This window comes from Monodon monoceros, unplaced genomic scaffold (genome assembly GCF_005190385.1).
Source record: "Monodon monoceros isolate NGI ecotype Baffin Bay Population unplaced genomic scaffold, NGI_Narwhal_1 Super_Scaffold_14, whole genome shotgun sequence".
Classification (NCBI taxonomy): Eukaryota; Metazoa; Chordata; class Mammalia; order Artiodactyla; family Monodontidae; genus Monodon; species Monodon monoceros.
The window spans coordinates 17,358,425-17,380,020 of NW_021703770.1; the positions used below are offsets into that span (position 1 = coordinate 17,358,425).

General features: G+C 38.1%; 1 protein-coding gene across 2 annotated transcripts in view; it reads left to right on the plus strand.

Moving 5' to 3' along the window:
• The first annotated feature begins 2,133 nt into the window (after positions 1-2,133).
• The window catches only part of TAF2 (TATA-box binding protein associated factor 2), an 81,228-nt gene continuing 61,765 nt past the window's right edge, over positions 2,134-21,596 (plus strand). The window contains exons 1-5 of one of the 2 annotated variants that reach the window (XM_029222926.1): positions 2,134-2,490; positions 2,912-2,966; positions 11,474-11,634; positions 19,277-19,395; positions 20,728-20,869. In XM_029222926.1, the coding sequence (XP_029078759.1) occupies positions 2,408-2,490; positions 2,912-2,966; positions 11,474-11,634; positions 19,277-19,395; positions 20,728-20,869 (560 nt within the window). In that variant the 5' untranslated portion in view covers positions 2,134-2,407. Of the gene's footprint in view, positions 2,491-2,911; positions 2,967-11,473; positions 11,635-19,276; positions 19,396-20,727; positions 20,870-21,596 lie in introns of those variants that run through there. The other variant, XM_029222925.1, reaches the window with a different exon arrangement.

Genomic DNA, 21,596 nt, shown 5'->3' on the forward strand with positions numbered 1-21,596 from the left:
TGTCTCTTAGTAGTCTTTGTGGGTTTATTTATAGAATAACAGTTTTGCTTTTTTTATATTTAAAATTGCATTTCTTTAATTAGGATTTGACATTCTAATTATTAATACATTTAAAAGTTTTCAGAGAGCTAAATAGTTTCCTAGAAGAGAATTATTTATTCACTTAAATGTCATTTCTCAAGTCAGTTCCCCTCTACTTTTGACTTTCTACCCAAACAGGAGGTCACATGATGCTGTATCATTTATCTAAATTAGTTGTTTATATTGATGAAATTGGCTTGACAGCTGCTCCTGTTCACCTGGCTGATGTAGATATGATTTCAGAGAGACAGCAGTGAGCGGTTCTAAAGAGAGATCTTAGTTCCCTGTCCAGGAATTGAACCTGGGTACCTGGATGAAAACCAGGGATCCTAGCCACTAGTCCACCAGGGGCTAGAGGTGAGAAGCAAAGTTCCCCTGGCTCTTGTGCGGTTTGAAAGCAAGAATGTTTCTAGAAGGCAAAAACTGTAAAAACAGGTACAAAGTTTATTATTAGAGACATGGCACAAGTGGGAGAGCACACAGAGAAACAGATTGTTTAAGACAGAAGCAAGGCAGAAATACACACTCAGAGAGATAGGGTGTGGGTGTCCTCCCTACTGAGGAGCGCAGGAAAGAGGTGATTTAAATCACTTACATAAGACAGTTTTTCTGGGTCTTTGTTTACCTTTGGCCAATTATCTTGTTTCTTTTCCCACATCTAACCTGTTCTAGGACACTCCCTAACACGCGTGCCCAACTTTTTGCTAAGGTGGATTCCACCGCAGAGGCTTGTGGGGATGTGTCCACACATATCATGGGTGGCACCCCTCTCTTTTTTGACCTCCAAGGAGCCTTCCTGTGCCTGTGCAGTCAGGGGAATTTTCTTGACCTCAGGAGTGGTCACCTCACCTCTTTACATCAGCAGAGGTCAGCTTCTGCCACTAGCTTTATGCTTGGCGTATAGGGGGGAAAACAAAGCTTCAATTTTACTTCACTTGACAGACACCAGGTGTCCAGCCCAGGGGCCCATCTACTTCCCACCTCAGATATGCACTCTGGGATGAAAGTTTGCGTACTCCCTGTCTGCTTCTTTGTCTCCCATTCTTTCCTTAATCCAGTGACCTCTCTTTAAACCAATTGCATCTACCTCCCTAAATATCCCCCCCCCATCTTCCATGCCAAATGGTGTTAAAGTTTATAATTCAAGAAGACCCATTTCAATACTAATCCTAAATGAAGAATGCTAACAGTAGTTTATAATCCTATAATAAAGGATACTGACACAGGTAATTCTTGAAAACTACAAGTAATCTCTGGCTGGTTTTGGAATGCTTGATAAAGTTCCTTTACATCTTTACTTTCCTAGTGTGTTTTCGTTTAGACCAAAGTTCAAATTTTAACTTAGCTAATGAACTTGTCACCAAGACAGTTGGAAGGGGCAGGCCAAGGTTAAATCTGGTCCGAAGTTAATTTTTTTTTTAACTGCATAATCCACAATTAACCAAGATTTAACTTAGTGGAATTTACAACTTTTATTCTCATGCATAAAATGCAAATACGATGGCTTTAAAATATTTGTCCGGTTTTTCAATAAATTCTGCATCTATATAATCCACTAATTTTATGTTTTTCTCAATAAACACTGAGGCAGCAGTGCCTAGTGAGGACTCCGGAATTCGATTTAGACTCCTTGAGGTCTAATCACGTATTTTACAGCCTAAATCACTGAGCTCCAGTGAATTTATGGTGTCTTTTCACACAGCGGACCAGAGGCACACCTCTCCTAGTTTCCTATTTCCCGGGTTCCTAGTCGCCAGCCCCTGGCTCTTCGAAAACCTTTTCCCCATACTGTTCAATATGTTTGCGCTAAATCTTTAGTCCTCTAAAATTTAGTGTTTCCTTCTTTCCTTCTCGCTGTGTTCGCCTCACCCACAAAATATCTCTGGCCGCTTTCCGAAATTTTAACAGTTCTCACCCACCGTCCGTATACGAATACACGAAAACAAAAACTCCGGCACTCGGGCAAGCCCCGCCCACTGACACGTAACTTCCGACTCCTGCACTCACGGCTGTCCCACTTCCGCTGACGTCGCAGGTCAGAGGTGACCGGCAAGATGTCGGCTGCCTGGCGCCGTCGGAGCTTGGTGTGAGGAGCATCTCCGTGACAAGCTCGGCGGAGACAGCTGACGGAGCCGAATCGCGGGAGCGAGTTGGAGGCGTTGGCGGCGGCAGATCGGGCAGGGCCGGGAGTGGGTGCCGAGGGAGCCCCGGCCGCGGGGTGTGACTGTTGGGTGCGCGGGGGAGCGGGGAGTGTCAGGTGCCGGAGACCGGTAATGCCCCGCCGACCCCCGGGAAGCCGGGAAGCCGAGCTCCGCGGGGTCCCTTCATGCCGCCGACTGGTTTAGAGCCCGCCAGAATGAACAGGAAGAAAGGAGACAAGGGCTTTGAAAGCCCAAGGCCCTATAAATTATAAGTATTTTTTCATCTCCCTTTCTTTTACGTTTGGTTTTCATTAATTATATTTTGTGATTGCTTGAAACTGATTTCGTGGGCCTGTGAGGCCTAGTGGGAAACTGGGAGCCACTCACGGTGATGGGAATGGTGTTTGTAGGGCGAAAATGGTTTGAATGACAGTGTAATTCAGCAGATCTACTGCTTCTTGCAGGTTAATAAACCTTTTTCTTAAAGTACTAAGTTGCATTTTTGCCCAAAGAAATTTATTTTCGTGGCTGTTGCTAAATTTAAAATGAGCAAGTTACCCTAATTTGTAGGGTTTTAGCATGAAAGATAAGTGTGATTCTGAGCTGCCTAGAACACAGTTCTTGTTTGTACTTGGATAGAGTTATGCATTATTTAATAACTGAAATATTTTCTTTATTCTTTAATGTACAACTCATCAGGTCGTCTGCATCAACAACATAAACTTCCAGAGAAAATCTGTTGTGGTAAGTATATCCTCAGCGGTTATAAGCAATAACAGTCCATCCTTTACAGTACTTAGAAACTTTTCTGTCCAGGTAACTGTGTTTCGAGAATAGGTAATAATTAGAACTCAAAAGTCTATATGACTCTAAGGGCCATGGCTGTGCTGTATTGTCTGCCACCTCAATTCTCTCTTTTTTTTTTTTTCCTGTTTCCTGATTAAAGTTTTATTTCTTTTAATCTGTTGCGGAGTATGAAAGTCCGTATTACCAAACATTTTAGAATCGTGTATGAAAGAAGAATAAGTCCACAGCGAGATTTTTTTCTATGAAAAAAGTTAAGGTTGGTACGTGCACTGACTTTTTAACTTGGCTGTTAAGAGGCTACTTGTGTTTTCTGATTCTCGGCTGACCTTGTTGAGGTGGCAGTGCTTTACACTGAAGCTCTAGATAAGGTGTTTAAAACCTAGCAAACTGCCCGCCAGCCCCAGTTTAGATGTATGGATTGTTGATATATCTGTTCTAGGAAAAGTTCTTGATAACCCAAATAATTTATTCTTTCAGGGAGATCTGTATTAACTAGATCAAAATCTCAGTGAGAGCCGGTTTTCTTTGAGTGAGGACATCAACTTCCCTCTCAAACTTGTTTACTTAAGATGAGCTGTTTAAAAATGTAACCTTTTCATTAGAATCACAGAATCTTAGATTTATAAGGATTCTTAAAGGTTTATTAAGTCCCATATCCTCATTTAAGGAACTTCTCTTTCAAAATCCCTTACATATGATTATTTACCTTATACTTCATGGAAGGATACTTTAGGTGTGTTGGGTTGTGTGAATTGGGTATGGAAGTTATGAGGATTAAAGAGTCTCGTTAAAAGGTTACTGTAATAATCTAGGGTGGAAATGATTTATCCCTGAATGGAGGTATCATTAGTAAAATGGCCTAGAAATAGAGTTGACATGATTGACTGATAGTGAACATTTATTATATACATACTACATGTAAGACCATCTTCTAAGGTTTTGTGTGTATGACCTCAGTTAATCTTCACAGTAACCCCATGAGGTAGATGCTATTTTTTTTTAAATGGATACTATTTTCATCCTTATTTTTATAAGTAAAGCAGCTGAAAGAATGGAGGATAAGTAAATTTCTTAAGGGCATGAAGATAGCAAGTGATTGAGCCATTTTTAATCAGACGTTCCCCTTTCCACATCCTCTACCCCTGGCACAATGATAGGCAGAAAGGAATTGCAGATGACTCTTAACTAGGAATGCTAGAAAGGAGTTGTAGATGATTTTTACGTCTCCCATTGGAAAGATTGGTTAGATGGCCTATGGGCTAGGGTCCCAGAAGGCGCATTCTACAGATTAATTGAGGGAAGTAATGAAGGGACTACTTAGGGTTAAGAGAAACCAACAAAAGTTGGAGGAGCACCCTAGGTTAGCAACGACAAATAGTTATCACTTCTAAACCTGAAAGAACAAAGGAAGGGAGAGGTTACAAGAACCTACTGTACCTGTAGGAAAGACTTAGCTTACAGGAGCTATGGTCTTTGATAGAAGAGTGGGGCTACTGCCTCCTTCAGCCTGGCAGGGAGGATCCTGGGGGAATAAATATACGGAGCTCGATTTTCAGCTTTCAGTTTTCTCTTTGTGCCTCCCAGTTGATCACTCCAACAGGCAGCCAGAGGGCTAGTGCCTAGTTAATGCTACTCCTGGGGTGCAGAGTAAAGCAGAGAGGGCAGATTAGGAGGGGCAAAAGGAGAATATCTAGAACAGTCTACCCCTTTTGCCCCAGATCATCCTCTCTTGTCTTTTGTTATGACGAAAGTGTTCCCAACTTAACGAAGCCCTATCAGCTATTGTAGGCGTTGGCATTAGCTAACTTCCCGTTTTTGTGAGTCAAGTTTTATTTGATCACAGCCACAGCCACTTATTTATACACTGTCTATGGTTGCTTTGAAGCTACAATGGCAAAGTGGAATAGCTGCGACAGAAACTGTGTGGCCCGTTATGTCTGTTTACTATCTGGCCCTTTAAGAAAAAGTTTGCTGATCCCTGGACTAATCTATTGGTGTGAAGAAATGGCAGTTCAGCATTATTCCCATCTAAGGTATTAGCTATCACCAATATCTTTCATATAAGACAGTAGAAGAAAAGTGGTTGAAAGGATGTGAAAATTAATTGCTACAGCCTCTGCTTTCTTTAGCTGGTGTCAAGGTCAGGGTTGATATACACAGCTTCCTTATTCCTCCACCCATTCATTTTTCTCTTTCCTTTTGACAGCATTTCTTTTGGTCTGCCCTAGACGTTCATTCCTGTAGGATCTACATCCTTGCTTGTTTTGACTTCATTGAGTTGTTGCAGTTTTCCATTGATTAGGACTGTTGGTCAAGTGGACCTAAGAGGCATTCCAGTGAATCCCCTGGATTGCAGATGGAATTCTTGCTTTTATTGTGTAGTAGAATCTCAGCTGCTGCTAGTCATTCCAGCCAGTACAGTGACCCCTTTCTCTGCCTGTTAGTTCAGTGGCATGAGGAGCCCAAAGTGGTCAAGTCTCAGCTTCCAGTTTAATAGAACCATGACTCTGTGCCCAGGTGGATGCATTCCTCCCTTAGCTACTAAGACCTCCAAACACACTGACCCTGAGGTCATGAAGACAAGAAGCAAAAATTGTTCAGTGGCTTTTTGAAGGAATGGTGAACATAGTCACTCCAATTTTTGTCCCTTGGTTCCCAGATCTATTTTGGCTATGAAGAGATGACCTGATATATTGTCCACTAGTTTAAGATGGCATCCTGTTGGAGGTCTCAATTGGTGCTGTAACTGAGCCTTCAGTAGTTGATCGTGTCAGCTGCTCTGGATGATAGGACAAAAGGTAAAACGAGTAAATTTTGTGTGTACGAGCCCACTGCCACACTTTTCTATACACATGGAGGCATGTATGGGATAGCATGTCGACATGTATGGCTTTTTGCACGTATATTATAGTTAGGGAAGGAAAATCTAGAATATGTGTCTATTTTTATATAAGGACAAATTACTGTCTCCCTCCATGATACCAGCTGTCTAATGTAGTCATTTTACTACTGAGTGACTAACTGATCCTTCCTGGGAAGGTCCCGTATTAGAAGCTCATTTTGCTCCTCTGCTGTTGGGAGGTGAGCACTCAGCACTGGTGGTAGCCAGATCAAGCTTCGTTGGGGGAAGACCTTGTTGCTGGGTTCATGCATAGCCTTGGAGTCTTGACCCAATGACTACTTTGTATATTGAGCAGGGTGGCTAGGGAAAGAGTCTGGACATCTACTGGATAGATAATCTTGCCAGTTGATTTTTGAGGGCTCCCTCTGCAGTCTCTGAGGATGCCTCTGTTGGTCATTTATGTGATGACATAAATATTTTCATATTATAGCTACTCTGAGAAATTCATTTTTACATTTACTTCTCCCACCGTCCTCTTATTTTCAGTTTTCTTGTCTTGTTCTTTCCATATTCCTAACCAGCTGGCCAACCCAGCAGTTGCCAAGCATCAGTGTAGATGTATACTTCAGGTCATCTCTACTTCTATAAACAGTGTACAGTCAGTTGTATTCAACGTTCTGCCCACAGTAGGCTTTTCTTCCGTTGTCTTTCAGGACCACACTTCAGTGGGTTCTGATGGCAGCTACCATCCACTTTCAACTGCGCTGGCATGCTGTGCAGACTTATTCATAATTCAGGCTTGTGCTTTGTCCTATTCTTTTAAGTGAGCATGGGGACCTCTCCATGAGGCCATGGGTGTGGATTGAGGGAGCGGTGGAGATGCAATGGGAACAAGTCCCGTTGGATTCTGAGTCACCTGCTCATGCTGTTTGCTCTTTGTGCCTGTGAACTTGCTTGGGCCTGGTCCAGAGGTGTTGTTTCCATTTAAAAATGGAAAGCTACTGCACATACTGAGTTCGTAATGGCCATTTTAGGTAACAAAAATTACATGAAATTTTGGGGAGTCCCGTGATCATGTGTGCAGTCTCTACTGCAGGGTCTTGTAGTAAACCAGTAGTTGCTTTGCAAATGGAAAACAGTTGTTGGCAGAAGAAGTCTTGGGTTTCCTCTGAAACCCCAGGAATGATGGTGTACTGTCATTCTGCTGAAGAAAGCCAGAGTCAGTAAAGTATCTTTGTCTGCTGTGGACGTTCCCAATACCGTTGGATATGCTGAGTCATAATGCCCAAGTGGCAGGGCAGCTTGAACCACAGCCTGGACCTACTGCAGAACCCTTCCTTGCTCTGGACCCCTCTCAAAGCTGATAGCCTTATAGGTTGCTTAGTAAGTAGTATGCCTAAATGTGTATATTGCTTTCAGAATGCAAAGAAGCCTACCAATTTTTGTGCCTCCTTTTTTCCCCCCTCTTGGTGGGCAGTGCAAAGTGAAGCAACTTGTCTTTCACTTTAGAAGGTTTATTTTTATGTGCCTCAGACCACTGGAACCTTAGAAGCTTTATTGATGTGACAGGCCCCTGAACTTTCATGGGATTTAACTCGCAGCCTCTGCTATCCACGTGTTTTCTATTAAGGCATTTGGAGCACTTACTCTTCCTTTCTTACCAGGTCCAGATAGCATAATGTTGTCAATATAACATACCAGTGTAATTCTCTGGGCTATCCTGTCCTCTGGGCTATCAGAGGACTTTTGGGCTATGTTTTGACTGACCAGGAGAGTTGATATAGTTATTAGTTACTAGATGACAGTGAGGGGTTTCTGACGTCTGGAAGACAACCTGCTTCTGATTGATTTTTTTTTTTTTTTCTGATAGGAATTGGGGGGAAAAAAAATTGCCTGATAATTAGTCGCAATATTAGCTACCAAGAACTGTGCTGATTTGCTGCGGTCAAAGTACTGCATCTGCAAACATGGTTGTGATTGGCAAGTTTGCGATAAATCACTATCATTCTCGAAAACCTACTTGACTTTTGCACTCGCCAAATAATTGAGTTAAATGAAGACGTAGTAGGCATCATTCAAGTCTCTGTGGTGGCACTAATCTCTGCAATTCCCCAAAGATGTCTAGTTGCATTGATTTACTACCCTGGAGAAGGGGGATGGGTGTTCCAGTGGTGTCCACTTAGTCCTTCCACTGTAGTCCTCACTCAGAGAGTGAGGTCAGAGAATGAATATGGGGATTTGCCAATTACTAAAATGTATACTGTATGTTCTGGACTGGGGAGATAATCTCCAGCCTACTCTGCGTTAGACGTGGGAACCCCTTTATTACTTGACCTCCAAAGGCCGCCAGTCTGGGGAATACCCTGGCAGTCCAGTGGTTAGGACTTCACTCTTTCACTGCCAAGGGCCTGGGTTCAGTACCTGGTCGGGGAACTAAGATCCCACAAGCCGCACTGCACAGCCAAAAACAAACAAACAAACAAAAAAGACCCCAAAGACTTCCAGTCTGACTAGTGGACTACTGTAATGTTTTGGGACTCCAGGGATTAGTGTCAGTTCAGAACCAAGACAGAGTAACCCCAGGAAAAGGGCAAAAATTAATTTATTTGAGGTGACATAAATGTCAAGATTTTAAAAGAAAGATAAGTGAGAGTCGAACATGTTTGTAGGCATGGAAAAAAGTCCTATAAAGAGGAGAGATTGTAATTATAGGAGAGAGTAATTAATAGAGCAGGATTTCTGAGAATACTACAGAGGATGGCCTCTAGTGCAGTAGTGGAAGGATCATTTCTAAACAGGAGGGAAAGATAGGTATGTGCAGCAGAAGGGCAAGAGAATTGATAGTTGGCAGTTGAGTGGTTCAAGTTAAGGATCTTGGGTGGATGAGGAAGAATGTAGCACTAAAAATACCAGGGAGGATTGTAGTGAGAAACTGGAGGAGGCCAAGGGACAGGAGAATTTCATGTGGTTGAACAGGAGGACTGGCAGAGAAGTACAGGCATTGTGGACGTTCCAGTTTAAAATGTCAACGTCGGAGCAGTCCTGAGCAGTGATGAGGTGTCTTTCAGAGTGTGGTCTTGATTGCTATCCTGGAATGGCAGTGAAGATTGTAGGAATTGAAATCAAGGAACTTTGAAGCAGTGATACTGCATGGATCAGCTATATCTGCATTCATGTCATGTAGAGTGATGGCTGAGATGGGTTAGAAAGGTAAAGAATGAACCTTCAATGAGTATTGGGGAATTTGGGCAACATTAATGAAAGGAACAGAGGATGGTGTACCTGTATGGCTTGAACACATAGGAAAAGAAGTAGAAAAGGACAATAATAAAAACATTTACTGATGCCAGGTATGATTTTAAGTGCATTCCTTGTATTAAATTGCTCAATTATAATAACACCAATAGGTAGGTAGTGTCAATATTCTTGTTTTACAGATGAGGAAACTGAGGTACAGAGAGCTAGAGTAACTTAGCTCAAGATCATGTACTTAGTAGTGGAGCTGGATGTGAATGCGGGCAGTCTACCTCAAGAAGACAGTGGCACTATTCTGCCCTTGCTCTTATAGCATATGCTGTATAAAAGCCTATAAATGATCTAGAAATAGTGGAAAGTAGGAGGTTTCCTGTTTTCCCTTCTTCTAATTTATAGTGAGTGAAAGAATAAGTAGCTTCTTTTTAAAGGGGATTCAAGAGATGTTTCATCTAAGGCTGACAGGTAGAGGAGTTTTTGAAAGGGCTGAATAGCACAGGGGAGTTACTTCAAATGGGGTAGGGACTCTAGGAGGATGGTCCGCTGTCAGGTGGTGGGGAGAGAGCAGGAGCAAGAAGAGAGAGTAAGTGAGAGGTTAGGTGACCTGGTGGCTTGCAGTTATGCTAGTAGCCAAGGTTGACAGGGATTGGAGGCCAGTCAGTGGGTCTGTATGTTGCAGGCAGGTGTAGGTTAGGGCTGTAGGTGATGTCAGAGACCTGATGATTCAAGGAGACTGGGCTTTCCCTATCTTCATGAAGTATACTCCGTTCACTGTTTTATTATTGTTAAACTTAGTTTAGAAAGCAAAAGCCTATTCTTATGTCTCACTCCTGTAACCACTTCATGACAGCACTTTACATAATCTTTTCTAGTTCACTTTTGACATTATCTTGGTTCTCCTTGCTGTCTTTCAGCTGATCCTAGCTCATTTATGTAGATTGGGCATTGGATTGCTGGTATGCTAATTAAGGGAATTTGGATCTTCATACAATTGCTCACAGTTTAACACCTTTCAACTCAGAGACTTCATCAGCAGTATTTTTGCTTCTGCTTTTTTCTGTTCTTATTTGCTTCCGCATAAATCTGTCCAGATGGTCTAATTTAAGGATGTATGACTCTCTTATTTGGGAATTGGGGGAAAAAGGGCTGTAGAATCAATAGGCTTTTGAGCAGTTGGGCTGAATGTTCTCTAAAAAATATTCTTACGTTCTTGCATGTTATTTAAAAGCATTGTACTGAGAGACATTATGGCATAATGGGAATCAGTTGGGATCATTTAGATGTGGGTTTGAATCTCAGTTCTCCACTTATTAATGGTATGATTTTTTTTTCTTTTTTTTTGGTATGATTTTCTTAACTCTTAATCTGTAAAAAGTATAAAGTAGTACTTGTCTCTTAAAGTTGTTAATGGGATTAGAACATATGAAAGTAGTGTAATGTCTGGCATATAGTAGGGCTCATTAAATAGTAGCCATTGCAGTTGTTATAATCTACTTCTGTATGGTTATTCCCTGAATTTCATCTTAGATATTCCTGTTGCAGCCCCTGAAATGTTACTATTTCATGTCCTCCATATTTTATGTTTCCAACCCAGAATATTAAACTCACTGGACATACATTCATTGTTTCAATGGTCCATCTTTCCCATTTGATTCAATGCAAAAGGGTGGTGGACAGTCGGTATATATAGCTGTCTCTCATGTCTTATGTACCTGCTTCAGACAGATGGCTCGCCACACAGCTAAGGTGGTAGAACTGTATATGGCCTTGGGACTGCTTGGTAGGAAATCATGCAGCGCTTTGAAGTGTCTGCTGCTCTTGGAGGTGGCAGTAGATTTTTCCCTACTTGCCTAAATGTTTCTTGTAACTCTTGCCACCTCACATCCTGATTTACCTCCCATGAGCAGAGACTCATACTTGTTAGCTTTGGTGGTATGGTTTTTTACCCTATTTTGAGGGGCCTTGTTCTTTTACTCACTGAAGTGGTTTTGATTCTCTTTTTGCTCTGTTGTTTTTTTTTTTTCCCCTTCCTCTCTGTTTGGATTCCAGTCTGTCTATAAATTCTTATATTTGTGTGTAGTCCTTTTATTTTCTTTTCTAGCAGATGGTCTACTTTTCACTGATAGTGAATGTGAACCACCAGGATGATAAAGTAACATAATTCAGACCCATTCAGTCACTAGGACAGCCATACTTGAAGTGAGGATCCTTGGAGAGATTGTATGTGTGTAGCTATTTGGGATTCTGTCTCTGGATTGTAGTATGTGTATAAGTAGTAGAAATCAAAGAAATATGTTCTAAAACATACCTGTGTTCATTTTAATGAAATTATTATTCTTTATCTTTACAGGGATTTGTGGAACTGACTATATTTCCCACAGTTGCAAACTTAAATAGAATCAAGTTGAACAGCAAACAGTGTAGAATATACCGAGTAAGGATCAATGATTTAGAAGCAGCTTTTATTTATAATGATCCAACCTTGGAAGTTTGTCACAGTGAATCAAAACAGTAAGTTACATACTTTAAAAGTCGATATTTCTAACAGGTTTTTTTTTTCATTGATTGGATTAATTTTTTTCAACAGATTTTTCTTAGATTATTATTAGATTTTGGTTCCCAATTTATTTTTTCTAATTATAATTTCTCTTGCTTCTACCACTACACACATTTGGTTCAAAAAATTTTACTATCTCTGGCCAACATAGTAAGTTATTAAGTTTCCTTTCTTCAGACTGCAGTTTTAAAGAAGTACTATCAGAGAACTTTAAATACATTTTCTTAGCCATTTTTCTACTTTTAAAGTTTTAAAAAAATATTAGTTTCATAGATATTAATGTAGTCTTCAGTGAATTAGATGATACTGTAATCTGTAGATCAGAAACTACTTTAAAATATTCTATAAAATATTTGACAGCTTTCGAATATCATATAAAAATAGTCTGAAATATCTCATTCCTTCACCTTAAATATTGCATCTGTTGAGGCTACTTCTGATTTTTATCAGTAAACTTATATCTTTGTGATCAGCTTTATGTTCTGCATTTTTCATTTAAATACTTTGTTTTCACCTTTCCACGTATAATATGATAGGCTGCGTTTTTTTGTTGTTTTTATGGTCAGGTAATATTCCATTTATTCAGTATACTGTGGATTACATGATTATTTTCTAGATCTTTTTTTTTTTCTTTTACTTTGAATTATTTCCTTAGGAAAATAGGATTACTTATTATTCTTTTATGGCTCTTTTTAGCATTTCACTTGATTGTGCCCTGGGAAGATTTGTACTGATTTAAATACTGTCAACTACATTTGGAGGCACTTGTTTTTTCTGTTTTGATAGCATTGCATTATATCATTTCTGTGATTCTTAGTATTTTGAGTTAGAATGCCCCAAACTGTAAACTCTGTTTAGTCAAGGTGATATTTTAACTAGTCTGTATGTATAATATTTGACTATGGCAGCAGTTCTCAAAGTGTAACACCTAGACAAGCAGCATCAACATCACCTGGGAACTTGTTAGAAATGCAGATTTCCAAGCAGTACCCCACACCTACTGGTTCAGAAACTGGGGATAGGGTCTTGCAATTTGTGTTTCAACTAGCCTGCCAGGTGATTCTGATAAAAGGTAAAGCTTGAGCAGGAACCACTGCTTTAAGAGATTGGGAGGGTTGAGAAAGGACACTTATCAATAGACTTATTTATCATCCCAATAATCATTGGTTTAAAATCTTTGAAACTCAGAAGAGAAAACGGTGTTGGGAAAATTCAGGGAGTCTCTGAATTGCTCATGTGACTTCCCATTCTATGAAGGTGAGTGGTTGAAATTACATGCTTTTACAGCCACACTTGTGGGACTGACATGAAAAGACTTATTACAAAATCATCTGCATCCTCTTTCCCCCAGAAAAAAGCAATCATTTGCCTTTGGAGCAGTAAGTATGTACCACTAATGGATGGAAAAGTCATGTGTAAAAGAGCAGGTAGGGGAGCCATTACCTTGCCGGAGGCCAAAATAGCCACCCTGTCGAGCCTAGAACTCTGCATTGATGACAGGGTAAGAAGCTTCTCCATCTGCCAGTCACAAAACAGTGTTTGCACAGCTGCTTTACCAGTTGTTGCCGCTCAGGTCTCAAAGAAGATGATCTGTGACAGTGCAATGACAGCAACAGTGGACTTCAAATCTGTTGAGAAAGCAAGCTTTGCTATGTTAATTTTGAGGTGATGATATCCCCTAAAACTTTTCTCTAGTGACAGGGAAGACACCTCATCACTTTTAGTATTATAAAGAAAGAAAAGGAAGTCATAAAGGAGAATAGTGTCGAAGGTTAGGTTAGGAAATTGGGAACAATAGAATATATTTAAACTTTTCAGGTAGCACCAGAGCTCTCTTAGCCATGGTCACTTAGTATTTTCTGCCTGGCTCTAGAATCCCGATTACTTTTTAAGAGAGATGACAGTTATTTTTACCGGTGTTTGTTTATTCTCTGACTTGTTCAAAAGAGGATTTGAGAGTGGTTTTAGAATTTTATTAGACAACAGTTTTTTAAAGTAGCTAATGAAATTAGCACAAAGGGTAAAAAAGTATAGGATGGTGGGTACCACACTGTTAAGTTACTAGAGGAAAACTGTAGATTTGGTTTTGATATTTCTGGTTGCCATACGAAAGAGGGAAACACTATTGTTTATAAGATTTGTAAGGCAAAAGACAGAAACCTACCAGTTATTCAGAAGAAATACTGCTTAGCAGTTAGATATGAAAGCTATCTCGTGTGAATGATGTTATTTATTTATTTATTTATTTTTTGATGTTATTTATTTTTAAAGAGAACTTTGGCAAAGGCAGATAGTTAAGGTCTTTAGCATGTCCCTAGATACTTCTGTTACTTTTCTTGTTTCTAAAGTAACTTTCTTTCTCTAATGAAGCAGTAAAATTTCTGCTAAAGCTGAAACAAATTAAATGTAGCAGATTTGATTTGAAAGTTAAACTTAAAACTCAGTGGTTAAATTTGGTCTTGAATATGTACAAGAATGTCCTAACATTCAAAGAAGTAATATGCTACTTCATCACATTTTCTCCTTATTTGTTTTAAAGTTAAGGTGCCAGGCCCTCCTATTTTTAATGGCAAGAGTGTGCTTACCTTGGTTGAGATTCAGCACCTTTAAACTGCAGGGGGAATGTAAGGAAGGGAAACATTTAGATAAGAGACTAAGAGGCATTTCTACCTATTTGATCCAAGTAAACGTTAGCTGAGTTGTTAAATTACCTGTACTAGCAAATAAAATACCTGTTGGTTATGTAACATCTATAAGGCTTCTCTTTCTCTCCGTGTCTCTGTCTCTGTCTCTCTCTCTCTCTCTCTAGCTTATTGTCTGCCAGGAAAATAATTTAAACACTTGAAGTTTCTCTAAATATATTTTCTGTTTGAATCTTACATATTGTAGGTATAGTTTGCCTCCATAGAAGCTATGTCTCTTTGGTGGTTTTTCTGTTTTTCTTTTTTCTTTTGTTTTTTTTTTTGCTACATTTCTCTCTTCTTAGAATAAAGTAAATGTAGATTTTACCAGAGAGACTGTTTCTGTGCATGAGTAGCCTACAGTGGCTGACATCTCTTTCCTCCTTGTTTCTTTTCCTTCCCTGGATAGGCTTTGCTGCTTTGAGAAGACCTTTTTTATTTTACTTGAAAAGTCTCCACTTTCCTGAGTTTCAAGAATCAGTTTAATTCCTGTCTCCTGTCTTCATTTCCATTAAGGAGTGGCAGTAGAAATGAAGCTAACTTAAGATATAAATGAAGTAACTGAGTGATTGGAGCAATTTTTAGAGTGATTAGAATTGATTTTTTAAATTGCTTTTTTTAGAAAAAGATTTTCTAGGTCCTTTATTTTAATACAGACGTCTACAAAGGGATTTTAAATGTTATTTTACTGATATCATATGGTAGAAGTGGTTGATTCCTTTTTTGATTATGGTTAAGTAATATGGATACTAGTTTTATATTTTAACTCAGCCCACAGTGCCTCACTGGCAGTTGTTTTAGTAGTATTGCTTGGAATTGAGTTGTCATAATTGGAAGAACTTTGGGGTTTGTTTAGTCAAAACTTCAGCAGGAATTTTTCCTATATTATTCTACCTTCTGCTTGAATATGTCCAGCTCAGGAGAGTTTATTATATTTTAAAACACCCCTTTCATTTCTGAATGCTAGGAAGTTCTTTATTACATCGAACCACAGTCTGTTTTACTATAATGTTCACAAACTTATGCTAGTTAAAAATTGTTTTCCTGTAAGTTTTCTCTTTTCCAGTCTGTAGTATCTCAATACTTTCAACCATTCCTCATTTAAAACTCTTTCCAAATTTGTTAACCGTTCTCTTTGCCCTGCTCTGAATACTCTCTGGTTTGGCATTGTGTTTTCTTAAATGTGGTAACCCTAGAACTAGATAGGGTTCTTCTTATTTGGACTTGTAATCACACATGCATAGCAGTAAAGCCATTTTGTTCTTATCTATACTCATTGTTTCTAGTGGCTTGAAATTCATTAGCTTTTCAAAAATAGCTACTTTAAAGTAATTGATTCAAGTTTGAGCTTGTTATCAGTGAAATACCATAGGCTTTTTCATAGAAAAACTTGTTAAGGTAGAGTTTTCTCTAAGCAACCTTATTTCATGGCATCATTATCAAATGTTGTTTCAGTTATTTTTGAAAAGTCATTTTTATTAATTTTGATATTGGTTCCATTTCTGGAAAATGGATTTTTCTGTTGGCTTTTACTTATTTATTTATTTTATTCTGTATGTGAATTATAAGACAGAAGAAAAAACTGAGTGTGACAAGGATATAGAGCAGAACTCTCAAACACAGCTAATAGAAATGTAAATTGAGATCGAATGTATACATAGTCTATGATTGGTGGTCTCACTCCTACGTGTATATCCAATATGTTCACCAAGAAAAAAGTGCAGAACTGTTCACGGCAGCATTTGTAACAGTCAAAACTGTAAATTACCTGAAAACCCATCAATGGTAGAATGGTAGATTGTGGTATATTCTTACACTGTTGGAATTCTAAAAGTAATGAGAATGAATGACCAACAGCTAGATGCAATGATATGGATGGATTTCACAAACTTAATGTTGAATAAAACAAGTCAGACACAAAAGAATGTGTATTAAGTTGTTAATCTATCTCATTAGATGTCAGAATAATAGGTTACCCTTGGTGGTAGGAAGCAGGGCTAGGTTAGTGAGATTACAAGAGGGCTTCTGGGAGGCTGGTAAAGTTCTGTTCTTGCTCTGCATGCTGGTTACTTTGGTTTTGTGAAAATTCATCGAACTGTATACTTAGTGTATATATATATTTCTGACGTATATTGTGCTTCCATGAAATGTTTTTAAACGGAGAAAAAGTTTACAAATAATTAAATCTTAAGTTTTGCAAAATCTGCACACACAGTTTTAAGAAGCACACGTTCTTTATCTGACAAAGAATTAACAGATTCTTTTAATTTAATATAGGTGTTTATAATAGGTTCTTGGAGAAAATTCTTTTGATTACCTTAATTTACTAGTTTTTAAGTATCCCCTACAACATTACTCATCTTTAAGCTTTGTTTCCTTAAGGAAGAATGGGTGGTGGTTATAGGGCAGGGGCATATTAATATTTTGCAATCATTATTATTCTGAAAATTGAAAACACTTATAATCTTGTCTTGTAATTTTTGGCTTTTATTAGGTTATTATGAAAGGAAACACTGAAATCCAAGCCATGAGAAGATTGTTCCTCATAACTGACTTTCCAATAGATTCCATTTATAATGACTCACCATTTTATTTGGACCACTTTACCTTTTCTCAGGAAATAAGGAGACTGAGAATAATTTTCCATTAAAAAAAAATGAGTGGTTTTAATATGTAATGTTTAAATTTGGCCTTTTGTGTAACAAAGATTTTTTTATTTTTGAATTTCACAGATAACTGGGGGATATTACAAGTTCTTCAGCTACCTTTCAGATTTCATGTTTTTGAAATCTTACTGAAAAGAAATTGCAACCTATAAATGTACAAAGTAGTTTTTTAAATTAGATAGTATGTTAACTAAGTACTGGTAAGGATGCAGAGCAACTGGCATGTTCATATATTGCTGATGAGAATGCAGAATGGTATAGCTATTCTGGAAAACAGTTTAGCAGATTCTTATAAAGCTAAACTTATGTTTACCATATGACTCAGCAGTCCCACTCTTGGGTGTTTGTACTACAGAAATGAACATTAAATTCACATAAAAACTGTTACACAGTTATTTGTAGCAGCTTTATTCCTGATAGCCAAAAGCTGGAAGCAACCCAGATGTCTTTCAGTGGACGAATGAATAAACAATCTGTGGTACAGTCTATTCAATGTAATACTATTCATTATAAAAAGGGACAAACAATAGATACATGTAACACCTTAGATGAATTTCAAAGACATACTGAGTGAGATAAGCCAGCCTCAAAAGGTTGCATTCTGTATGATTCCATCTATTTGACACAGGGCATTGCACAAGGGGCTTTTGTGGATGGCAGAGCTGTTCTATATCCTGATTGTGGTGATGGTTGCACATGTTAAAATTTATAGAATTATATACCAAAGGAAAAAAGTTACTTTTACTGTATGATAATTAAAAAAAAAAAAAGATGGTATGTGAAAAAACAGTCATTTGTTTTTTTATTGTGGTCCTGGAGTTTTTAATACCTTTATTTTACATATTTAAGAGAAAGAAAGTGTTAAAATTATTGAGAAGTCTGCTTAACTACTTTTAGAACCTTGTGTTTTGTAGTTGTTAAAAGTCATAGTTAGTATTACATCCTTACTAGTTAGGAGAGAGTTGGAGATGGGGGAGGAATGGCCTCCATCATATTGAGAGTGTGTAAGTTTAATGTTTTCTTTCATGGCTTTTCCTCTTTTATTTTCCCTATAATTACTCTGTAGAGTATATGAAACTTGTCTTTTAACTAGGTTAAAAATTTATTAAGCTAGTGAAATATCACTGACATGACTTTATGGAGTTATCTAATGGCAAGATGATAGACATAAAGGTGCACAACAAGAATATGGCTCACAGTATTGTGTCTAATCTTGTTTTCTCGCTCTTGCCATTCCTTGTCTTTTTTCTTTCTTCCACTTCTTCCATATTACTTTAACTGATTTCAGTGAGGAAATGCGATATGTGTGTGTATGTATATACATATATATATATATATGAGTTATTTTTATGGAATAAAATTAGAAAATCAGATGAGAACAGTATTTTCATATTTTCATAAGGTTTCTGTGTATTGTTTTCATTCACTAGGAAATAAGGCCAAGTACCTGTTGAACAAATATTTTTTGAGTGTCCCCTGGTATTTAGGGGCTATAACAGTGAACCATCCGAAAGTTCCTCTCCTTCATTAAGGTTACATTGTCATGTACTGGGGAGTGGAGGGGAGCAGTATTAAATTTTGAGGAATTAATTCCCATTCTGATTTGTTTTAAACACCTTAATTTCTGTCAGATTATAAAGCTTGTTGAATCCATTCAAATTTTTGCCAGATTGATAAAGAATAATTATTTTTTCAATTCTATGTATATTCTTTACATTTGTATTAGGAAAGTGTAGTGGCTTTGGCATTCTAAAATTAATGAAGTATGTGATAGTCATAATAATCACATAGCATTGGTGAGTAGACTATATATGCCATTGCATTTATAGTATTTTTTTGGTTTTTTTTTTTGTTTTTCTTTTCTTTTTTTGCAGTATGCGGGCATTTCACTGTTGTGGCCTCTCCCGTTGCAGAGCACAGGCTCTGGGCACGCAGGCTCAGCGGCCATGGCTCATGGGCCCAGCCGCTCTGCGGCATGTGGGATCTTCCCGGACCGGGGCACGAACCTGTGTCCCCTGCATTGGCAGGCGGACTCTCAACCACTGCGCCACCAGGGAAGCCTGCATTTATAGTTTAATAGTTTTAGTCTTGGGAAATAGAGCAACAGTTACTTGGCTAAAGAGCATTCCTATGAGTTATGTAAGATGATATAATGGTTACAAACAAATGGTGCCAAGTATTTAAGAAAATGCTTGGTGAAATATATGGCTTATTGTTAAAGCTGGCTTTCTCTTTTTTTTTTTCCTCAGGAGAAATCTCAATTATTTTTCCAATGCTTACGCAGCTGCGGTTAGTGCTGTGGATCCTGATGCAGGAAATGGAGAACTTTGCATTAAGGTTCCATCAGAGTTATGGAAACACGTTGATGGTAAAATACCAAGAACATGTTGAGTATACAGTAAAATCATGTTGGATTCAGTGACTAGAAACTTTTCATGAAAACTAATGGTACCTAAATTATAAATTAATCAGTTGAAATATACAGGAGTTGGAAGCTCTTTTTTTCCTTAAAGATAATTGGCTAACAGGAAAATAGCAATCAAGGGCTATGACAAAAAGCAACTCATTTCACTGTTGCTTTTAAAGCGAAAGTTATAAAACAAAAATTAGATGGTTGGAACAATTTGTCAAGATTTGAGAACCCACACAGTATTAACTCAGTTTAGAATTATAGCATTTTATAAAAGGAAGGATCCTAAAAAGTCATCTGATTCAGTTCTTTCCTTTTACGGAAGATTAATCTGAGGTTTAAAGAGAGTAAGTGACCTGCTGGATGTCACTAATTAGTAGTAGAGCCAAGGCTAGAATGTAGGGCTGCTAACACCCACTCTGCATACTTTTACTTTGTCTTATTATTTCTGAATCTTCTTTATTTCCTTGTATAAAGTTACAGCCATTATAATTATCATACATAACCTTCTGCCTACCTTTATTTTGCTTTATAAAATTAATCAAGATAAGGAAGTAAAAGACTTTGTTTTGTTTTTGCTCTTTTTGGATAGTTTGTATGTGTATATGGTGGGGGGAGGGGTTTACCTTGCAGGGGGGTTGCCTAGTTTAGGGTGCAGGCGTGGAAGGTCATCACTACATGTTCACGGGTTGGAGAAAGTCCATATGGTTGTAATGTTTTGAGGGAAATTAAAAGGAACATCTTTCTTTAATCTTACGGAAGCAACACGTATTTATTACTTAGAAATCAAACACAGTAAATAATGCTGCATAATGTAAATTTTTGGGTAGTCCTTCCCTCCTACCCCACTCCCTACTCCTTAAAGTCACAAGTAGGGTTAACAATCTGTGTGAGAATGTACTAAGAGAACAAACTTGAAAAGTAAGTTTTGAATTGGATCTGGAAGCCCTTAGCTATGTGGTAGTTTTAAACTATTTTCTTTAGGCAGTATAGCATTGTCAGAAATGTTGAGAGGGGGATATGGTCTGACCAGTATTTTGGGAGAACACAAGTAGCAGTGACTAGAATTGAGTGGAGGTAAGAACACCAGTGGAAGCAGACTGTTGAGTTCCTTATAGGCAAAGAGATGGTAAAAGCCTAAACTAGGTTAAGTAGTGTGATCTTTTATGTAAAGTTCAGCCTTTGATTCCCACTTTATGTTCAGTGCAAGTCTTTGCCCTTATTATATCGACCACTGTTACCTAATTATATTTTTATATATCAATGTATGTATGTATTTATTTGTTGCAGAATTAAAGGTGCTAAAGATACACATCAATTTTTCTTTGGATCAGCCAAAAGGAGGTCTTCATTTTGTGGTACCCAGTGTAGAGGGAAGTATGGCAGAGAGAGGTGCTCATGTTTTCTCTTGTGGGTATCAAAATTCCACAAGGTAGATTACTAATTCTTACGTATTTCAGTTGATTTCATTTTTTCAATTGCATTTTTTTCTATGAATATGCAATACATGTATTTAGTGTAAAATGAGAAGTATGAGCTTGATCCCCAACTACTTGAACCTCTTCTGAATCGTATTCCTCTTCAATCCTGTCTTCCCTCCTTTCCTTTTCAAGTCTACTGTTCTAAAGTTGTCTCAATTCTTTCATGTTTTAAACTTTTGTATTGAAGTAAAACATACAGAAAATTACACAAATTGTAAATAGAAAGCTCAATACATTTTCACAAGTGAACAAACTCGTGTAATTCACACTCACATCAAGAAAAAGAACATTAACATTACCAGCATCGCAGAGTACCCCTTCTACCCACTTCCATTCACTCTTGCCCACCTGATAGCCTCCTGCCCTAGGGCAACCACCATCCTGATATCTAAAATACTGTAGATTGATTACACCTATCTTTGAACTTTAGTAAATGGAAGCATACGCCTTATGCTCTTTATATCTGCCTTTCTTGTGTAACATTGTGGTAGTGAGATGTACCTTTATTGTTGCATGTAATTGTAGTTCATTCTCATAGCTCTGCAGTTAAACATGTTATTGAAATATTATGTTATGTGTAGTCTCCTCAGATTATTAACTCCTCCAAGCCAGGGATGATGTCTTATGTTTCTCTGTGTTTCAGTAGCAAGTACAGACCCTGGCACATAGTAAAACCTG